The 14,524-nt window shown below is 40.0% G+C and overlaps 1 protein-coding gene across 1 annotated transcript in view; it reads left to right on the top strand.

The window, feature by feature from the left end:
- The window catches only part of MED13L (mediator complex subunit 13L), a 189,757-nt gene that overhangs the window by 130,688 nt on the left and 44,545 nt on the right, over positions 1-14,524 (top strand). Inside the window, exons 5-7 of the mRNA XM_065033853.1 lie at positions 9,379-9,524; positions 10,857-11,051; positions 11,443-11,634. Coding sequence (XP_064889925.1) covers positions 9,379-9,524; positions 10,857-11,051; positions 11,443-11,634 — 533 coding nt within the window. The remainder of the gene's footprint in view (positions 1-9,378; positions 9,525-10,856; positions 11,052-11,442; positions 11,635-14,524) is intronic.

The raw sequence follows: 14,524 nt of genomic DNA, 5'->3' as shown, positions 1-14,524 counted from the left end.
ATATTATGTGTCACTTTAAATATATGCGCTTATCTGCCTGCATTCCTGTTTCAAGCAGTATTAGGTCCTCTATGGAAATCAGTTTTCCAAAGGAGTCCATTTCAAACCCTGTGTCAAAACACAGGGGTTCAGACAAAGAGAGGGAGATGTCAGGAGGCTGATAACAGCAGTGATTTTACAAGTTTTATATGCAGTTTTTCCTGATGTTGGTATTTTTAGTATGCTAAAGCAAGGAAGATTGCATTCATTCTGACAATTTTCAAGTTAATTGTAATTCATTTTGTAGTTATTACCAGCTGGTGCTCTTGTTTTTAGAATAACTGGTAATACTGGTATAGATAGGAGCAAGTTTCTGATTATTTTTTTAAGGGCATATCTTTGAAGAAGCTCAGAATTTCCGGTGAAAAATGTGTTTATTTCAACATTAAGTTGAATGCACCTTTAACAGCCTTTGTGTGTCTTTCTTTTATATACTTTTGTATTGTGTTGTAAAGACCTTATCCTGTATCGCAACAGTGATATGGTCACAAAAACTTCCGTGTTTCCGAAATAGGGCAAGATCCAGGGTCTTACCACAATGAGTTTGTATTCATAATGGATATGACAAATTTTCAGAATCATTTTTTGGTACTGACATTTTAAATAATTCAAAATAGTTGTAGTTCTAAGTCAGCACTATTCTGAAGCATAAGACAAATGTTAAAAAAAATGCTTTCAATAATCATTAGTGCCTCAAGCTCTCCATTGTGTTCTATAGTGCTGACTACATCACTTACCTGCTGCTAAGGGAAGAATGTTGGTTGTGATTTCACTGCAGAAATTGTATTTCATAGATACATGAGGCCTCTTTTATTTTGTCAGTTTTATCTGATATTGGTCAGATTTAGTAAACCTGTGTTTTATTAAATATCATAGCTTAGCATATGAAATTAAATTGTCTGGATTTCTGTTAGAGGTAAGCTATTTCTCTGTTTATCTACTCTTCTTGTCAGCAGCCAGTATGTTTTCTAACCTGAAGTGCCTTAAATGTTGATATATTTTAGGTATTAGTAGGAAGATGCATGTTGTGGTCACCTGTTCAGTAGCACTGTTTGGATTCCTGTGGCTTGATGTGCAGGTGGCATCAGAGCAGAATCGTGTTCCATTTGGAGGGCAGGGATCATGTAAAGGTGTTTTGAGTGGATTGTGCTTCCAGTCATAAAGTGTTAACTGAAAAAACTGCGTTGTGCTCTGGTTTTGACTGGTTAAGTCTTATACTAGCAGATGTATTGACCAACCTTTTCGTACCATCTGTCATTGCCCCCATATTTCTGCATATATGGTATGAAAGCCCCTTATCCTTGATCCCAGGGGCTTTCAACCTCCCTTCTTACTCCATGTTGCCTTTGGGTAATAGCTGGTATGGAGAGCAGGATTTGCCCCTGCATGCAGAGAAAAGAAATATATAGCAGTGGTCATGGCAGTCTGCTGCTTGATTTAATTATTCAGGAATGTTGTGTTAATTTGGATTACTTCGTTAGTAACCATCAGCGGTCTAGGAATTGCTTCAGTTCATCTTAAAAATAATGAGAAACAAATTTCAGATCGGGACAGCATATTTTGACAAGTCACATTATGTACGCATGTGCAGCTAGTAGTAATAAATTTTCATGTTCAATGTGCAACACGTATTTAATATAGAAACATAAGTTTTTTATTGTGAACATTTATGGGTGATTTTCATATATTATTGTCTAGTATTTCATTGAGGATCACAGGAATAAAACACCTAGTTCGGCTGTACGCGGAAGAAAATCTCACAATGCCAGGATACTAGAGAAGCTACTTATACATTTTAAATAATCCAGTAATTAAAAAAAACCAGTAAATATTAAACACTGGTTTAACATCTTGTAAAAATAAGCTTATTTCTTTATAGGTATATGTTTCAGGGAAAGGAGGAGACGCTGTTACTGTAGAACATCTTCCTCCCTGCAGAAGTCATGTGGTAAAAACTCAGTGATCTTCTTTCCTAAAGTGAAAAATTCTCTCCTCCTAAGCTTGAACACTGTCACAGTATAATTTACTTATAATGTGTAAGCCTTGTTATATTGTTCTGTATATATTCCAGTACATCTTTATTAAGGTTATTGAAAGAACAAACAAACGTGGAAGTATCTTAACGTAAGATATCAAAACCATCCAGTGCAGAAAATGCAGAGCAGTTTGTACTGTGTTCACATCAAAGGTTATGTATGTTGTATGTGGCCTTTCCTCCAGCAAAGACCTGAACTAGGTCTTGTATGGAGAGAGACTACAACATAATTAGCCCTCAAAATGTGAGCTGGTGGGGTGCGCAGCCATTTCCCCTTGACTTTTGGAAGTGTTCATAGTGCTGTTAGCCCTGTCATGCTGCACATTGATGTACATTTGAAGTATAAACTCCAGGATCCCTCCAGGCAGACAGGTCATCCTGTGCATACATTTATACAGAGAAAAGAATAGGAGGTTGTTAGAGATGGAATCAGGGAGAGAATCTCAATTGTGAGGCATATATTAGCCTTGGCAAGAGGTTTTGTTGGTGACAACTGAGGAAGTGTTGAGATAATAATGCTGTAACACATAAAGTGTTTAGATAATGTTATCTAAATGCTTGCTGCACTGTGAAACTGTTATCTTAGAACTTTACTCCACCACTGGAAAAACACTAAAGATAATTAATATTTATACCAAGTTTCTATGTGCACTTCTCATGCATTTAAAAAAAAAAAAATCCAACAACATGCGAGACACCATAGTGACTTATAAAATACAGTTGCTAAAAGACCTGGGTAATTTTGGGAGCTAATGTTGTTTTCTACTCTGTTTTTTTTCTTTGAGTGGGGAGAGAGACATAAAAGAAAGAAAAAAAGAGTAATTACCGAAGCAATATGATTTAATCTGCAGCTTGGCCTCCTGTGTTCTTGTTCTCTGCCATACAAAACTTAGTGACTTTGGATAGAAATGGCTACAGAAGCACAGATTGTTTTTCCCGTGTAACCGTATTTCTCCCAGTATCAGTTTCCCTTGTTCATGAGACAGCAGTGTGTGTCCCACGAAGAAAAGGTGTTCCAGGTCCCACAATACGGTCAGTGGTTTCAGCGGGCTCTTCAGCGCAGTTCCCAGCAGCCCTCAAACCAGCTCCTGCTCCAGTGCCAACACACAGCGGGTGTTGGGTACAGCTGGGCACCAGCTCTGCCATTACAGGTGGCTCATAGATGCAGTAGCGTGAAAAAGGCTCGAGGTTGCTGTTTCACGTATTGAATGTGGACCTCATCTAAGGCCATGGCACAGAGAAACTAACGATGAGTTTCATGCCCAGTGCAGAAACATGGCCAGCGTTGTGCTGCTTCCAACTATCTGTTGGAAGGCTGTTGTATCCAGAAAACTCTGGAATTGTCTCATGTCTGGAAACGCTTTCCATTTTGGTTTAGTTGTAGTTTCTGCAAAAAAACGTTACTAATTGCACTGTTTTTCTTGAATATATATTGTGAACTACTAAAGCTGTACTTCTGTCTTATTTTAGCTTGGGCAACATTCAGAGTCCATCTGGTAGGCAGAGAGTGTGTTAGGGGTTACTTGCCACATCAACTGGGAAATGCCACATAAATGTTTTGCCTCTCAGACTGTATCTACACTACATATTAGACTGGGTAGGTCATGATCTCAAGAACTGGCGTTCCGTCCTGCTTCCCAGCTGCGTGTTCCCTGCCTGGCTCTGAGAGTGGCAGCCAGGGCAATGCCCAAGAGGGCTTCTGAGGGACAGCAGAGCCATGGATAACAGCTCCCTTTTTGGAATGAAGAGCTTTTAGCATATGAACATGCTGTTTCCCCTAAGGACCAGAAAATGTGTCCTGGCCATTTTTATTTGCTGCTAAAGTCTCAGTTCTGAGTCATCTTCTGCTCTCTTGGTATTTGTGAAGCAGCTTTGTCTGTGTCCTGGTTTTGTTAAAAACAAGACTGGCTCTCTTTTAGTGATGTTTCTTTCAGCTCAGTTCTCCTAGGTGGCTGTACTTTTCTGAGGTTTAGCCTGCATATTTTTCCTAGGATGCTGCACTCAGTGCTGATAAGAGACCAACGGAATGCTGAAGAAGCTCGTGTTTAGATTTATTACTATGGTAGCCAAGAAAGACTGATCAGTTTCCCCCGTTCCGTTGTGAGAGGGGCGTGTTTGAGGAGGGGTGGATGAACAGGTGACTAGAACTGACCAGCGGAAGTATTCCATCCCATCATCGTCATACCCCTATATAAGACGGTGATCACAGGGTCACTCTCTCTTCGCCCATGACCGGCATCTGGAGAGGCCCCTGTCTGTCTGTCTGTCTGTCTGTCTGTCTGCCTGTGATCCACAGCCCTCAGGCCCTGCATCCTGCACCCAGGTTCCGCTTTGCTGTGCAGTCCCGCCCGGGACTTCCGGGGCCTGAGCTGCAGCTGCTGGAGCCGCCAGCCCCGCAGCCCCAGCTCTGCTGCTGAGTGACGCCAGCGCCACATCAGCACTTGAGAGTGGGTTTGTACGTTTTGTATATATCCTCTATTTATTAGTAGCATTAGTAAACCCCTTAAAACTCTCCAACTTGAAGTCGAAGTCTCTCTTCCTTTCCCCTTGTCTTTCCAATCATCTTTCTGATCTAAAGAAGGGGGTGATGGGAAGTGAGGGGATAACAGGGAGTGTCTGCTATGGTTTATTGCTGCCTTGCCTTAAACCTTGACACTCTGCTCCCACAACTGCTTGGCAGGTCCCTGGAGTTCCTAAATTGGACCATCTTGTGTCCTAGAGAAGTGGACTGGAGATCGGGTCACGATGAGAGCACATCATGCCTTTCATTTAAAGAGAATACATTGGCACATATGGTCTGACTTCCCTAAAATCAAAGCCGAAGTCCCTTCTCCTCTCATCCCGTTACATTCAATCTGTGGTTGTTGTGGGAGCTTGTTCAAAGTCAGACTTCACTGAGGATATTTATTCCCAGGTTATTTGAAAAGGGGTAATTTTCATACTGGGTTATTAATTTATTCTCAGCTGTTCAAGGGTGTTATTGACTGTAGGTGTGTCCAGGTGCTGCTGTCTCCTGTCCACACCACCACTGTGACCTGCTAATAACTGTCCTGTTGCTTTAGACACCTTTAAAGGAAATTATTTTATTAGGCTCTCACATGCTCTTATGTTCCAAATCTATGCAGAGCCTTTTCATGCTGCCTTTTTTTATACTGTACATGAAACAAGTGATTAGTCTCATTAGTATGACTGTTTATTTTCCTAAGGCATATGGCTTATTGCTGCGTCTTTTCTGAGTTCAGACTTGATAAAGCTATTTTGGGGTAGCTGTGAGTTGAGGGCTTTCAGATCCCAACCCTAATTTTGATGGGAATTAGAACAGCAATATGATTTGTTGGTCATAAAGTGTAATTAATTGTACACAGTCAGTGGCTTTATGGACAATTGCTTTTAAACTAAAGAAGAGAAACATGAGATTGCCAGCAGCCTGGTGGCAGGGAAAGGGAGCTTGTGTTTATCTGTAGAGAAATATGTATTTAAAAAATTCTCATCCTTGAAATTATGAATTGCAATAACTTGGTCTTTTAGCACATAAGGTTTTCTTAGTGTATACAGGAGAAATATCCTTGAAAGTATACGTTTAAGTGTTCTGCAGGCTCAACACCACAGTCCTCAGCATTCTTCAGACCTCGGTCTTAATGCAGTTGCAGTTGCCAATAACATATACTTTATATATGGTCCATATAGTGTATTTGGGAAGCTGGCATCCTAACTGAAGGAACCCTCAGTCACCTGTAAAGGAAAGAAGCAGTTCTGAAAAATGTAGCTGTGAGAAAGAGACAATTCCTGTTTAGAGTGACGGGAGTACTGTTACAGATTTATATTCTTTTTTAGTGCTTCTGATTCGTATAAAAGAAGATGGAAAGACTAGGTCTTGTTTTAGTTTGTGTCGAAATTTTCTCGTGGCAAACTGCTACAGCTACCAATGCTGTTTGTATGCCTTGGGGGCGGGGGGGAGCCCCCAACTTTTAATGGGTAAGACGCTTCAGTCTGATTTAGGTTTCTAACGTGGAACTTCTTCTGGGGAATATATGCAGGGTGTATTCCTCAGGTGAGGGCTGGGAATAGCTGGTGTCTTGCTCAGCACGGTCACCCTGCTGTCACGCTGCCACCTGAGCTGAGCAGACACGCTCCCTTCTTCCTTTCCTCTGGGTAGCAGCACAGGCTCAAAAACATGATCCTGAACCTAGTTTTGTTCCCTGTGTAATAAATTAATACATGCAAAGTAAATGTGTAATGCAGCTATTCAAAACTGGTAGTTTTTTTATTATTGTCCTTGTTCTGAACAGGTATAAACTGAGAGCTCATGGTTCTCCCAACAGGCTTTATAGAACAGGGAGAATAGTTTCGAAACCGTTTCCCCTCCCTCTCTGCTGGTTTATGGTATTTTGACTGCCAGGGAGATAAGAAAGAGTACAGAAATTAGTAAGTTTAAAAACCTGGAGAGGTAGTGGAGTGGATTTTCAAAGCCTGTCAGATTCATTTTTTTAACTAGGTTGAAATAAATTTAAATTTAAAAAAAAAATCAATCCGAACATAGTGTTGAATGTCTTCAGAAACTCAGTCTGATTTGCGTTTTGTATTTAGCTTTTTGATGGTGCCTTTGTTAGCACAAAGAGTAGTAGATCTGTTAAAAAACTGGATGCTGATAAAACATTGTTGGAAGACTCTAGTGAGGACGCAAACAATTTTAGAGCTTTAGCCTGAGGTGTGTAGGTCTTGATGTACACTGTAGAGCTATAGCTAAGTGATTATTAAAAGTAAAGCCTCAGTGCTCTGTCTGTTTCCCAAGGCTGACTGGTTTTAGCTTAGTAAGTTTTCTTCTACTTGAATTTTATTCAGAGATCTGTCTCACATCTGTAGCGAGAATGATTTCTGCAGCTTGGTATTTAAGGAATTGTGTGAAATGTACTAAAGACAGGAATGTTGGGAGGCTGGGATGTACATGCCTGAGTGGAATACATCACAGAGTGCACTGACGCTAGTTTCTTGAAATAAAATTCATATTTGCTACTAAAGTAAATCTTCCAGAAGCTTATTAGGCGTATAGGAAGTCCCCAGGCTTTGATCTTTATTATTTTTGGGTCTTGAAAGCTGAGCTTATAGCAATGACTTTGGCACCAGAGGGAGCGCCAGATTTATGGAGCTGTTCCTTGTCTTGTGAAGCGCTGCCGGGCAGCGCGGTTGGCAGGGAGCGGAACCAGCGTCCCACTGGCCGAGCGCTGCAGGCACAGAGCCCTTCGGCCCTGCCCCGAGGGCGCGTTAGCCCTGGGCTGCAGGAAAGGAGTGCTCAGGGACTGAGACTTGTTGGTTCTCTTTCTAGAGCTGCGCAGGATTTACTTTGGATCCAGCGCTAGAAATGATCCTTCTTTCAGTAACAAAGTATTTATTGCTGGTCAGGAGTAGCAATATTGATTACTGTTATTCTTTTATCTGTCATGTTTGCAGGAGAGTAAAGTGGGCTAATACTCGCTTTGTATGTCTCTTTTCCTGTAATTGGTTGTATACAGTCCAAGGCTATTTAATTTTCTGAACTTAATGATTAATTTTGACATTAGCAGATTCTCAGTTGAGAGAGTTAGTGGCCTGCATTCCCATCCCTGCAAAAACAAATGAATCTTTTGTCTTTCACACTCTGATTTTGTCTATTTCTCATTCTGATGGTGTTTACGGGTAGTGTGAATGTTGCATAAGATTGCACATGATTTGTTCATGCTGGACCACTTTGCAAGAGGCTTGAAAGAGTCCCTGTGTGGCCCCAGAAGGCCGGGTTTTTTTTCTTCAGTTCAATAGAAGACAAGCAAGACTTTCACAGGCAAACATCGTAGGAAGCTTGCAGATTCAGGAGGATTTCTGTTTAATATCCTAAAGACGGGAGTTGAAAGTGCCTACTTTACAAATAGCTTTGCTTTCTGCTTCAGAAAGGCTGACCTGCTGCATGCTGAACTCTTTGCAGAGATTATCCCCACTTGATCTTAGGCAGGATTTCTCGTCTTTTCATTATTTATTGAGACCTTTTTATATTAAGGGCTATCATCCTATGTAAAGAAACTAATAGGTTTTGATTAAATAGTTGGGCTTTGCTTTTATTTTTGTATTGTCTGTATGTGCAGAAATCTATTCTTAATTTTTACTTTATTTTTTTTATTTTTCCATCAACTGGTTTGCTTTTCTTCTTGGGAAAGATAGCTGGATAGAAATACCTGGAATTTATGACCCATTTCGTCCCATGTCCCTGTTCCCTCCCTTCCCCTTCCCACCCCTCATGTAAATGAATGATAAATTTCCTTCTGCAACACTGATGACAGTGAAAATTGTTTCCCTAGTGAAAATGGAAATCTAATAAAATCTTTTATTTCATGGAATTAAATTATTGCTACAGAGTACTTCTAAATACAGCATCAAAGTTGTTTTATACAATGTGTAGAATCATTCAGAGATTTAGTGAGATTAAAACACCTTCCTACCCTAGACCATCAGTGTCTTTGTTTAAAAAGAGCCAAGAGTAGCAGGGCAGCTGGTTGACTCAACACTGATGTGGAATTGCTGTAGTTGCTCGTGTTATTTCGTTTTGGTGACAGTAGTTAAGAGCCATCTTTGAAATCCTGGTTACGTTACGGCTGGCCCTGTGCCAAAGCCAACAGCTATAAAACTATGTGCAGCGACTGTACCGGACAGAAAAATTACTGCATCGTTACCACTTGAACCCTGTAAAATGTTAGTTGATTAAAATTATGATAGAAAGCGTGAAATTGGTTTTGTTTTCTTTCCTTGTGGCTTCATGGTGTGGAATATTTAAGCATGTAGTTAGCTATGATGGGTGGTCATTTATGGGTAAAGCGAGAACATTTAAAATACTGTTTGTTTCAAATTATGTTTAATTGTCAGTGGCAAATCTATCACTCATCTCATTGTCAACTTTTTGTAATATTCATGTGCTTTTATTTTCTTTAGTGGAGGCTCTTGTAAGACAAACATCTTTCCTATTCCTTTTCAGCCAGAACCTGTTGCAGAGTGAATTCTGAAGAATTTCTAAAGACCCTTATTTTTACTACTTAAGTCCTGGTTGAAATGCTATTTGTTTGTAATGATCTTATTAATTGAAACAAATAGGAAAACAGAGTGTTGCCAAAATTGGCAAATAGATGTTTAGTGACGGGTCATTCTGTTGTGTGTGGTTATCAATCAATGTTCAGTGACCACAAGCGCCAAAGCAGAGGAGTCAGGCTACAGAATTGCTGACTCCTATGAGTTCATTAACGTGCTAATAAATCTGTTTCTCGTTTGCCTTTCCCCTCCTCCAGCGAACACTTGTCGTGTGCCTTCACATTCTTTCTTCATGGGGAGAGCAATGTGTGCACCAGCGTGGAGATCGCTCAGCACCAGCCCATCTACCTGATCACCGAAGAGCACATCCACATGGCCCAGTCCTCTCCCTCGCCCTTCCAAGGTACGGCAGCACCCTTCGCAATTTGGCGCGCGTCACCTCGCTTCGGTGCGGCAGGGGCTTCGGGGGTGAATAGTGGAAGATTAAGTAACTCTTCAGATGGGTTCAGTTTCTATTCAGGAAGCTGTGCACCTAAGGGAGAATGTTGTTAGGACTTCAACACTAGAGCCAGCCAGAAATGGTGTGGGAATTTTCCAGAGCTTTCTATTCATTAGTGTTGTTTTTAAAGCTACATGCACATAGTAAATAAAACAAATAAATTCATAATTTTTGTTTAAAAAGACTTATTATTTATGAAGGTGCACTGATTTGATTTTGTAACACAGCATAGAGGTCAGTGGGTTCAAATCTGTAATTTCAGTACTACATAAATACTGAGATGATGTAATTCGGGAGTACTTTTCATTCATAGGTTGTCAACTTTTTTGGAAAAAGTATCAGAAAGAATGAAAAACTTAAAATATCTGGGACTCTGTGTTTGCCAGTGTAAGGAATTAGCGTGTTACACAATTAAGTTAATGGCTTATTAAATTCATGATGCAATTGAGGTGCAGTACTTTATGTGAAAAAAAATTAAAGAATATTTCAATCATTGAATTATACTGGCTTTACTACAGTCTGAAATTATAATTTAAAAGCAAGTAAAGCAAGAAATCTTTATAAATTAAACATACAGTAAAGAAACACCCAGAGACTTCTAAAATGAGCTTTTATAGAGATGTTAATTTAGAGAAGCTTTATTGAAAAACATTTTGTTTCTAAATATAAAGTTTTGACAGAGGCTCAGATGCTTAAATCATAGAAGGTTTTATTTCAGTGAGCTAAACTCTTGACTCTCTCAAATCAAATACGACTAAAAGCAATATTAAGGCTGAATGGAAATACCTGTTGTTGAGCAACTAATTCTCCTTATTTGCCTTTACTGTAGTCTTCATATATTATCATCTCTGTCCTTCTTAATGCCAAAAAGACTCCAATACCACATATTCCTGGTAAAAACCCTGTTGTTGAATATCTGTCCTCTTCTACTTCCATGTATGGTCATCCCTTTGCCATAGTGCTCTTTCAGTACACGATTAGTTCATTGTGGAAATTATTAAACTAAACTCCAAAAAGGTCCATTTTTAGCTCCATAAGGACGGCTGCACAGGAAACTAGTGCTGGATAATGTAGTTTTAAATTCCCACCCTTACCTGACTTGGTAGTAGCTTTGCCTTGAAGACAGATCCATAAATCAGCGTGTGGCTGGAGCAGCAACTCTCTGGAGGGGCAGAGAGTGGCGGATACACACTCCAAATACCCACACTGTAGGGCCTGTTGTTCCTTACTTTGCAGTTCTGGTGAGTCCTTATGGTTTAAATGGTACACTCACGGGCCAGTCGTACAAGATGTCAGACCCAGCAACTCGGAAATTGATGGAGGAATGGCAGTATTTTTACCCTATGGTGCTGAAGAAAAAAGAAGGCATGAAAGAGGAAGAAGAGTTGGGATATGACAACGATTTCCCCGTGGCAGTTGAAGTCATTGTTGGTGAGTTTCAGTATTCTGCCTGAAGGATTTTTTTCCCCTACATTATTAAAAATAAATAAATAAATGAAATCTAATTAATCAGAAACAGCCATTATAATTTTGCTGTCTTCTCTTGTAGCTCTCTTGACACTGGAACATCTGACTAGTTATCTTGCCTCAAGCTTCTGTAGTCCCTGTATCCCACATGCTATTATTCACAGTGTCAAGCTACTTGTTTCAGCTCTGTGCTGGTTGTAGAGGGTTAGATGTATATTAGTATGTGAAATATCTTAGCTCTTTATGTTCAGATAGTAAGTTTTGTCTAATTGACATTGAAAACAAGTTGAAGTAGCTAGGACTGCTGAATATTATCAGGTATATTTAAGGCTTTTGTTTTTCTGTTTCTTTGTAGGTGGTGTAAGGATGGTATATCCTTCAGCCTTTGTTCTCATCTCCCAGAGTGACATCCCCATGTCCCAGAATGCTGCCAGTACTGGAGGCCATATAAATGTGGGACAGCAGGGGCTTGGAAGCATGAAAGATCCTGCCAGTACCTGTGGGATGCCACTCACTCCACCCACTTCTCCAGAGCAGACTGTTCTGGGTAAGCAACACAGGAGGCTGGCGTCAGTCTCTTCATTTTGGCATAGCTCATGATAAGTGAGGATATGTCTGTGAGCAGCAGCACGTTAAAGACAAGCAACAGACTCAAAGTTAGGAGAGGCCTTTTTCTGTAGGTGGTTGGTAAATGAATGGCAGTGTTTTAAATGCCCCTGAAGAAGACACATCTTAAAATGAATTCAGTTAAGCTGCATCTTCTATAGCTCAGTTGTCTTTGTGTGGTAGCGCAAATACCTGAGAGACTACATACTCAGTGTTTTAGACAGATTTTGCCAGTGTTGATGAAGCGTTGGGTATCTTTTGTTGGGATGGAAGGAGGGTATTGATTCCTTGTGGTATGACAATACAGTGAAGATACAAGAGTATTTAGCTCTTTTTGTAAAGACCTAGAAATACAACACTTAACTGAGCATTCACATTGCTCTAATAAACATTTGCAATTGCTAGCTACTCTTTTGGCCCAACACAGTTGGGTTTTAATTAAGGGCCATTCAAAAGAAATACATAAGTCTGGAAATGGTAAGAAGGATCTGGGCAGCTCAGATGAGGTCTGACATAGGTTTGTGTCATATGCAGATGGCAAATGCAGCACTGCATAGTATTTGCAAGTGAGTTATGTGTTTTGTGTGGATAGAGTATGCCCCTTTCAAGTATTTGGATCCATACAAGTTTTAATCTCAGAAGCTCTCCTAATGCTTGGTATGTGGGCTACTAGATCCTTAATATCTGGCTTCGTTGAAATGAATATGTGTGTCCTGGTGCTCCTCAGAAGTGAAAATAAATATCTATAACCTGTCATCATATGAAATATAGAGGAGACCTTAAGATTAGTTGCTGTCAGTGTGGTTATGCTGTTCCTGCTCCATGGCGGGGGGATTGCACTGGATTAGCTTTCCAGGTCCCTTCCAACCCCTGACATTCTGGGATTCTGTGAACTTGTTGATTAGTGCTTACCAAATTTCACAAAGGAACAAAATGTCAAAGACGTGAAGGTCCTACAAGTTTCTGTGAGACCATGTGGCCCGATGGGGATGAAGAATCCTTGTTACACCCTCACCGAGGTCTCAGGAGTTACCAGGCTGGCTTAGGGTTAATTACATAGTTCTGTCACGTCAAGAGGATCAGTCATGATGCAAAACCAAAGAAAACGGATCATCGTTGGCCTCATTGCCATCGAAGCACTCGGCTGGATTCTCTTGTCCATGAACAGTGCCTCTATATTTAGACAATCAAAGTATTTACTATATACCGCTAATAATATAGAATGTGAGCTTTAAATTAACTCTGAATAGTGTTTGTCAAGGCAACTGATAGTTGAAATAATCAGAAAGCTTATTGGTAACTAACGGAAGCAAGACAATTGACTTCTAAATAACAATCTCTATGGAAGTATTGCTGCATGTTTAGATGTGCTATTGTATTTTTAATTTTTTCAGATCCTTGCTAAACTTGTACAACATCACAAGGGGATTCTATTTTAGAATATTTATAAACTATTAATATATAAAAGTGTTCCTGTTGCCCAATCTGGCAGTCACAGTTTGTGTTTGATCTCTGCTGTTGTTGGAGGGCAAGATGAAATTGTATCAGAGGGGTGCCTCTCCAGTGAACAATGAAAGGATTCCTTTATATTATATCATACATGATTTTAAAAGACCTTGAAAAATTGGAGAAATGGATTGGGAAAACATGTCATGCAATTCAGAATCAGTAAATGGGATACATAAATGGGGTTAGTCCAGAGACACATGAGTAATGCATCAGCTCTGCCCCATATTAGTGGAAACGTGGTTGTAGTACCGTGTCCAGTTTTGAACACTTAAAGATGTGGACAGATTGAATGGAGTCCAGAAAAGTGCAGTGAGAATGGTTATACATTTTCCAAATAGGACCTACAGGAAAAGATGGAAAGAATTGAGGTTGTTTAGTCTAGAGAAGAGAAGTTGAAGGAGAGACAGTATAATAGTTTTCAGGGACATAAAAGGAGAAAAAGAATAATCTCTTCTCTGCAACCAATATGTAATGAACATAAACTGGAACAAAGCAAAACTAACTTAGAGATGAGGAAGAGCTTTCTCTGAGCGAGGATATTAAAATGTTAGAATAAACGGGCTGGTGGGAAGCTACAGAACTCCCATGAGCAAAGAGGTGGGTGGGTTGATGGGTTTTTGGGGGGTGTTTGTTGGATGTTTGTTGTTAAGAACAGATTAGTCAAATATGTTGAGCCAGCTGCGAAGCAGGGTATGGTCTAGAAGATCTCGTCAGATCTCTTTCAACCATATATTCCATGATTGTGTCTGAAGTGTATAATGAAAGAAAGTGCAGCTGAAACTAGGGAATAGCATTTTTCATGTATAGAAACAGTAGGGTCCGTAGGGATTGTGAAGTGACCTCTGGTGAGTGTCTGGCTGTGTCCTCCGGTATTTACACCATGATATGACATAGGAATTTGTGTGTATTCCAGTATTTTGTCGGTGATTTTCATGGATGAAAATTAATGTCAGGTGTATGAGAACAAAATGTTCTTGCAAAGTTCTGTTTCATGTTATGCCATGTGTTGCTGTACTGTATACTACAAAAACATTACAGAATTTTGGAAAACAATAATTAATGCGCTTAAATGTAACTTGAAAGCTCTGATAGCTCCTTGGGTATCTCCTCACAGCTTTTATCCTTCCTTTCCGTCATCAAGGAAGGTCTAACTGGAGAAAAAAAGCATGAAGAATCAAAGAAGATACGGTGTTAGGCTGCTTGTGCGCACTTCTAAAAGTTGTATTTTGAAAGTCACCTCACAGAAATCAGCAGGATTACCTTGTTAGATGCGGTGATGTATAGCAATGAATCCTTTCAGTGGTTCATTCTTAAGGCTTCTT

This window comes from Columba livia, chromosome 17 (assembly GCF_036013475.1).
Source record: "Columba livia isolate bColLiv1 breed racing homer chromosome 17, bColLiv1.pat.W.v2, whole genome shotgun sequence".
In the NCBI taxonomy this organism is placed as follows: Eukaryota; Metazoa; Chordata; class Aves; order Columbiformes; family Columbidae; genus Columba; species Columba livia.
Note: the sequence above shows the minus strand (reverse complement) of the source record. Positions and strands in the feature narration are given on the sequence as shown.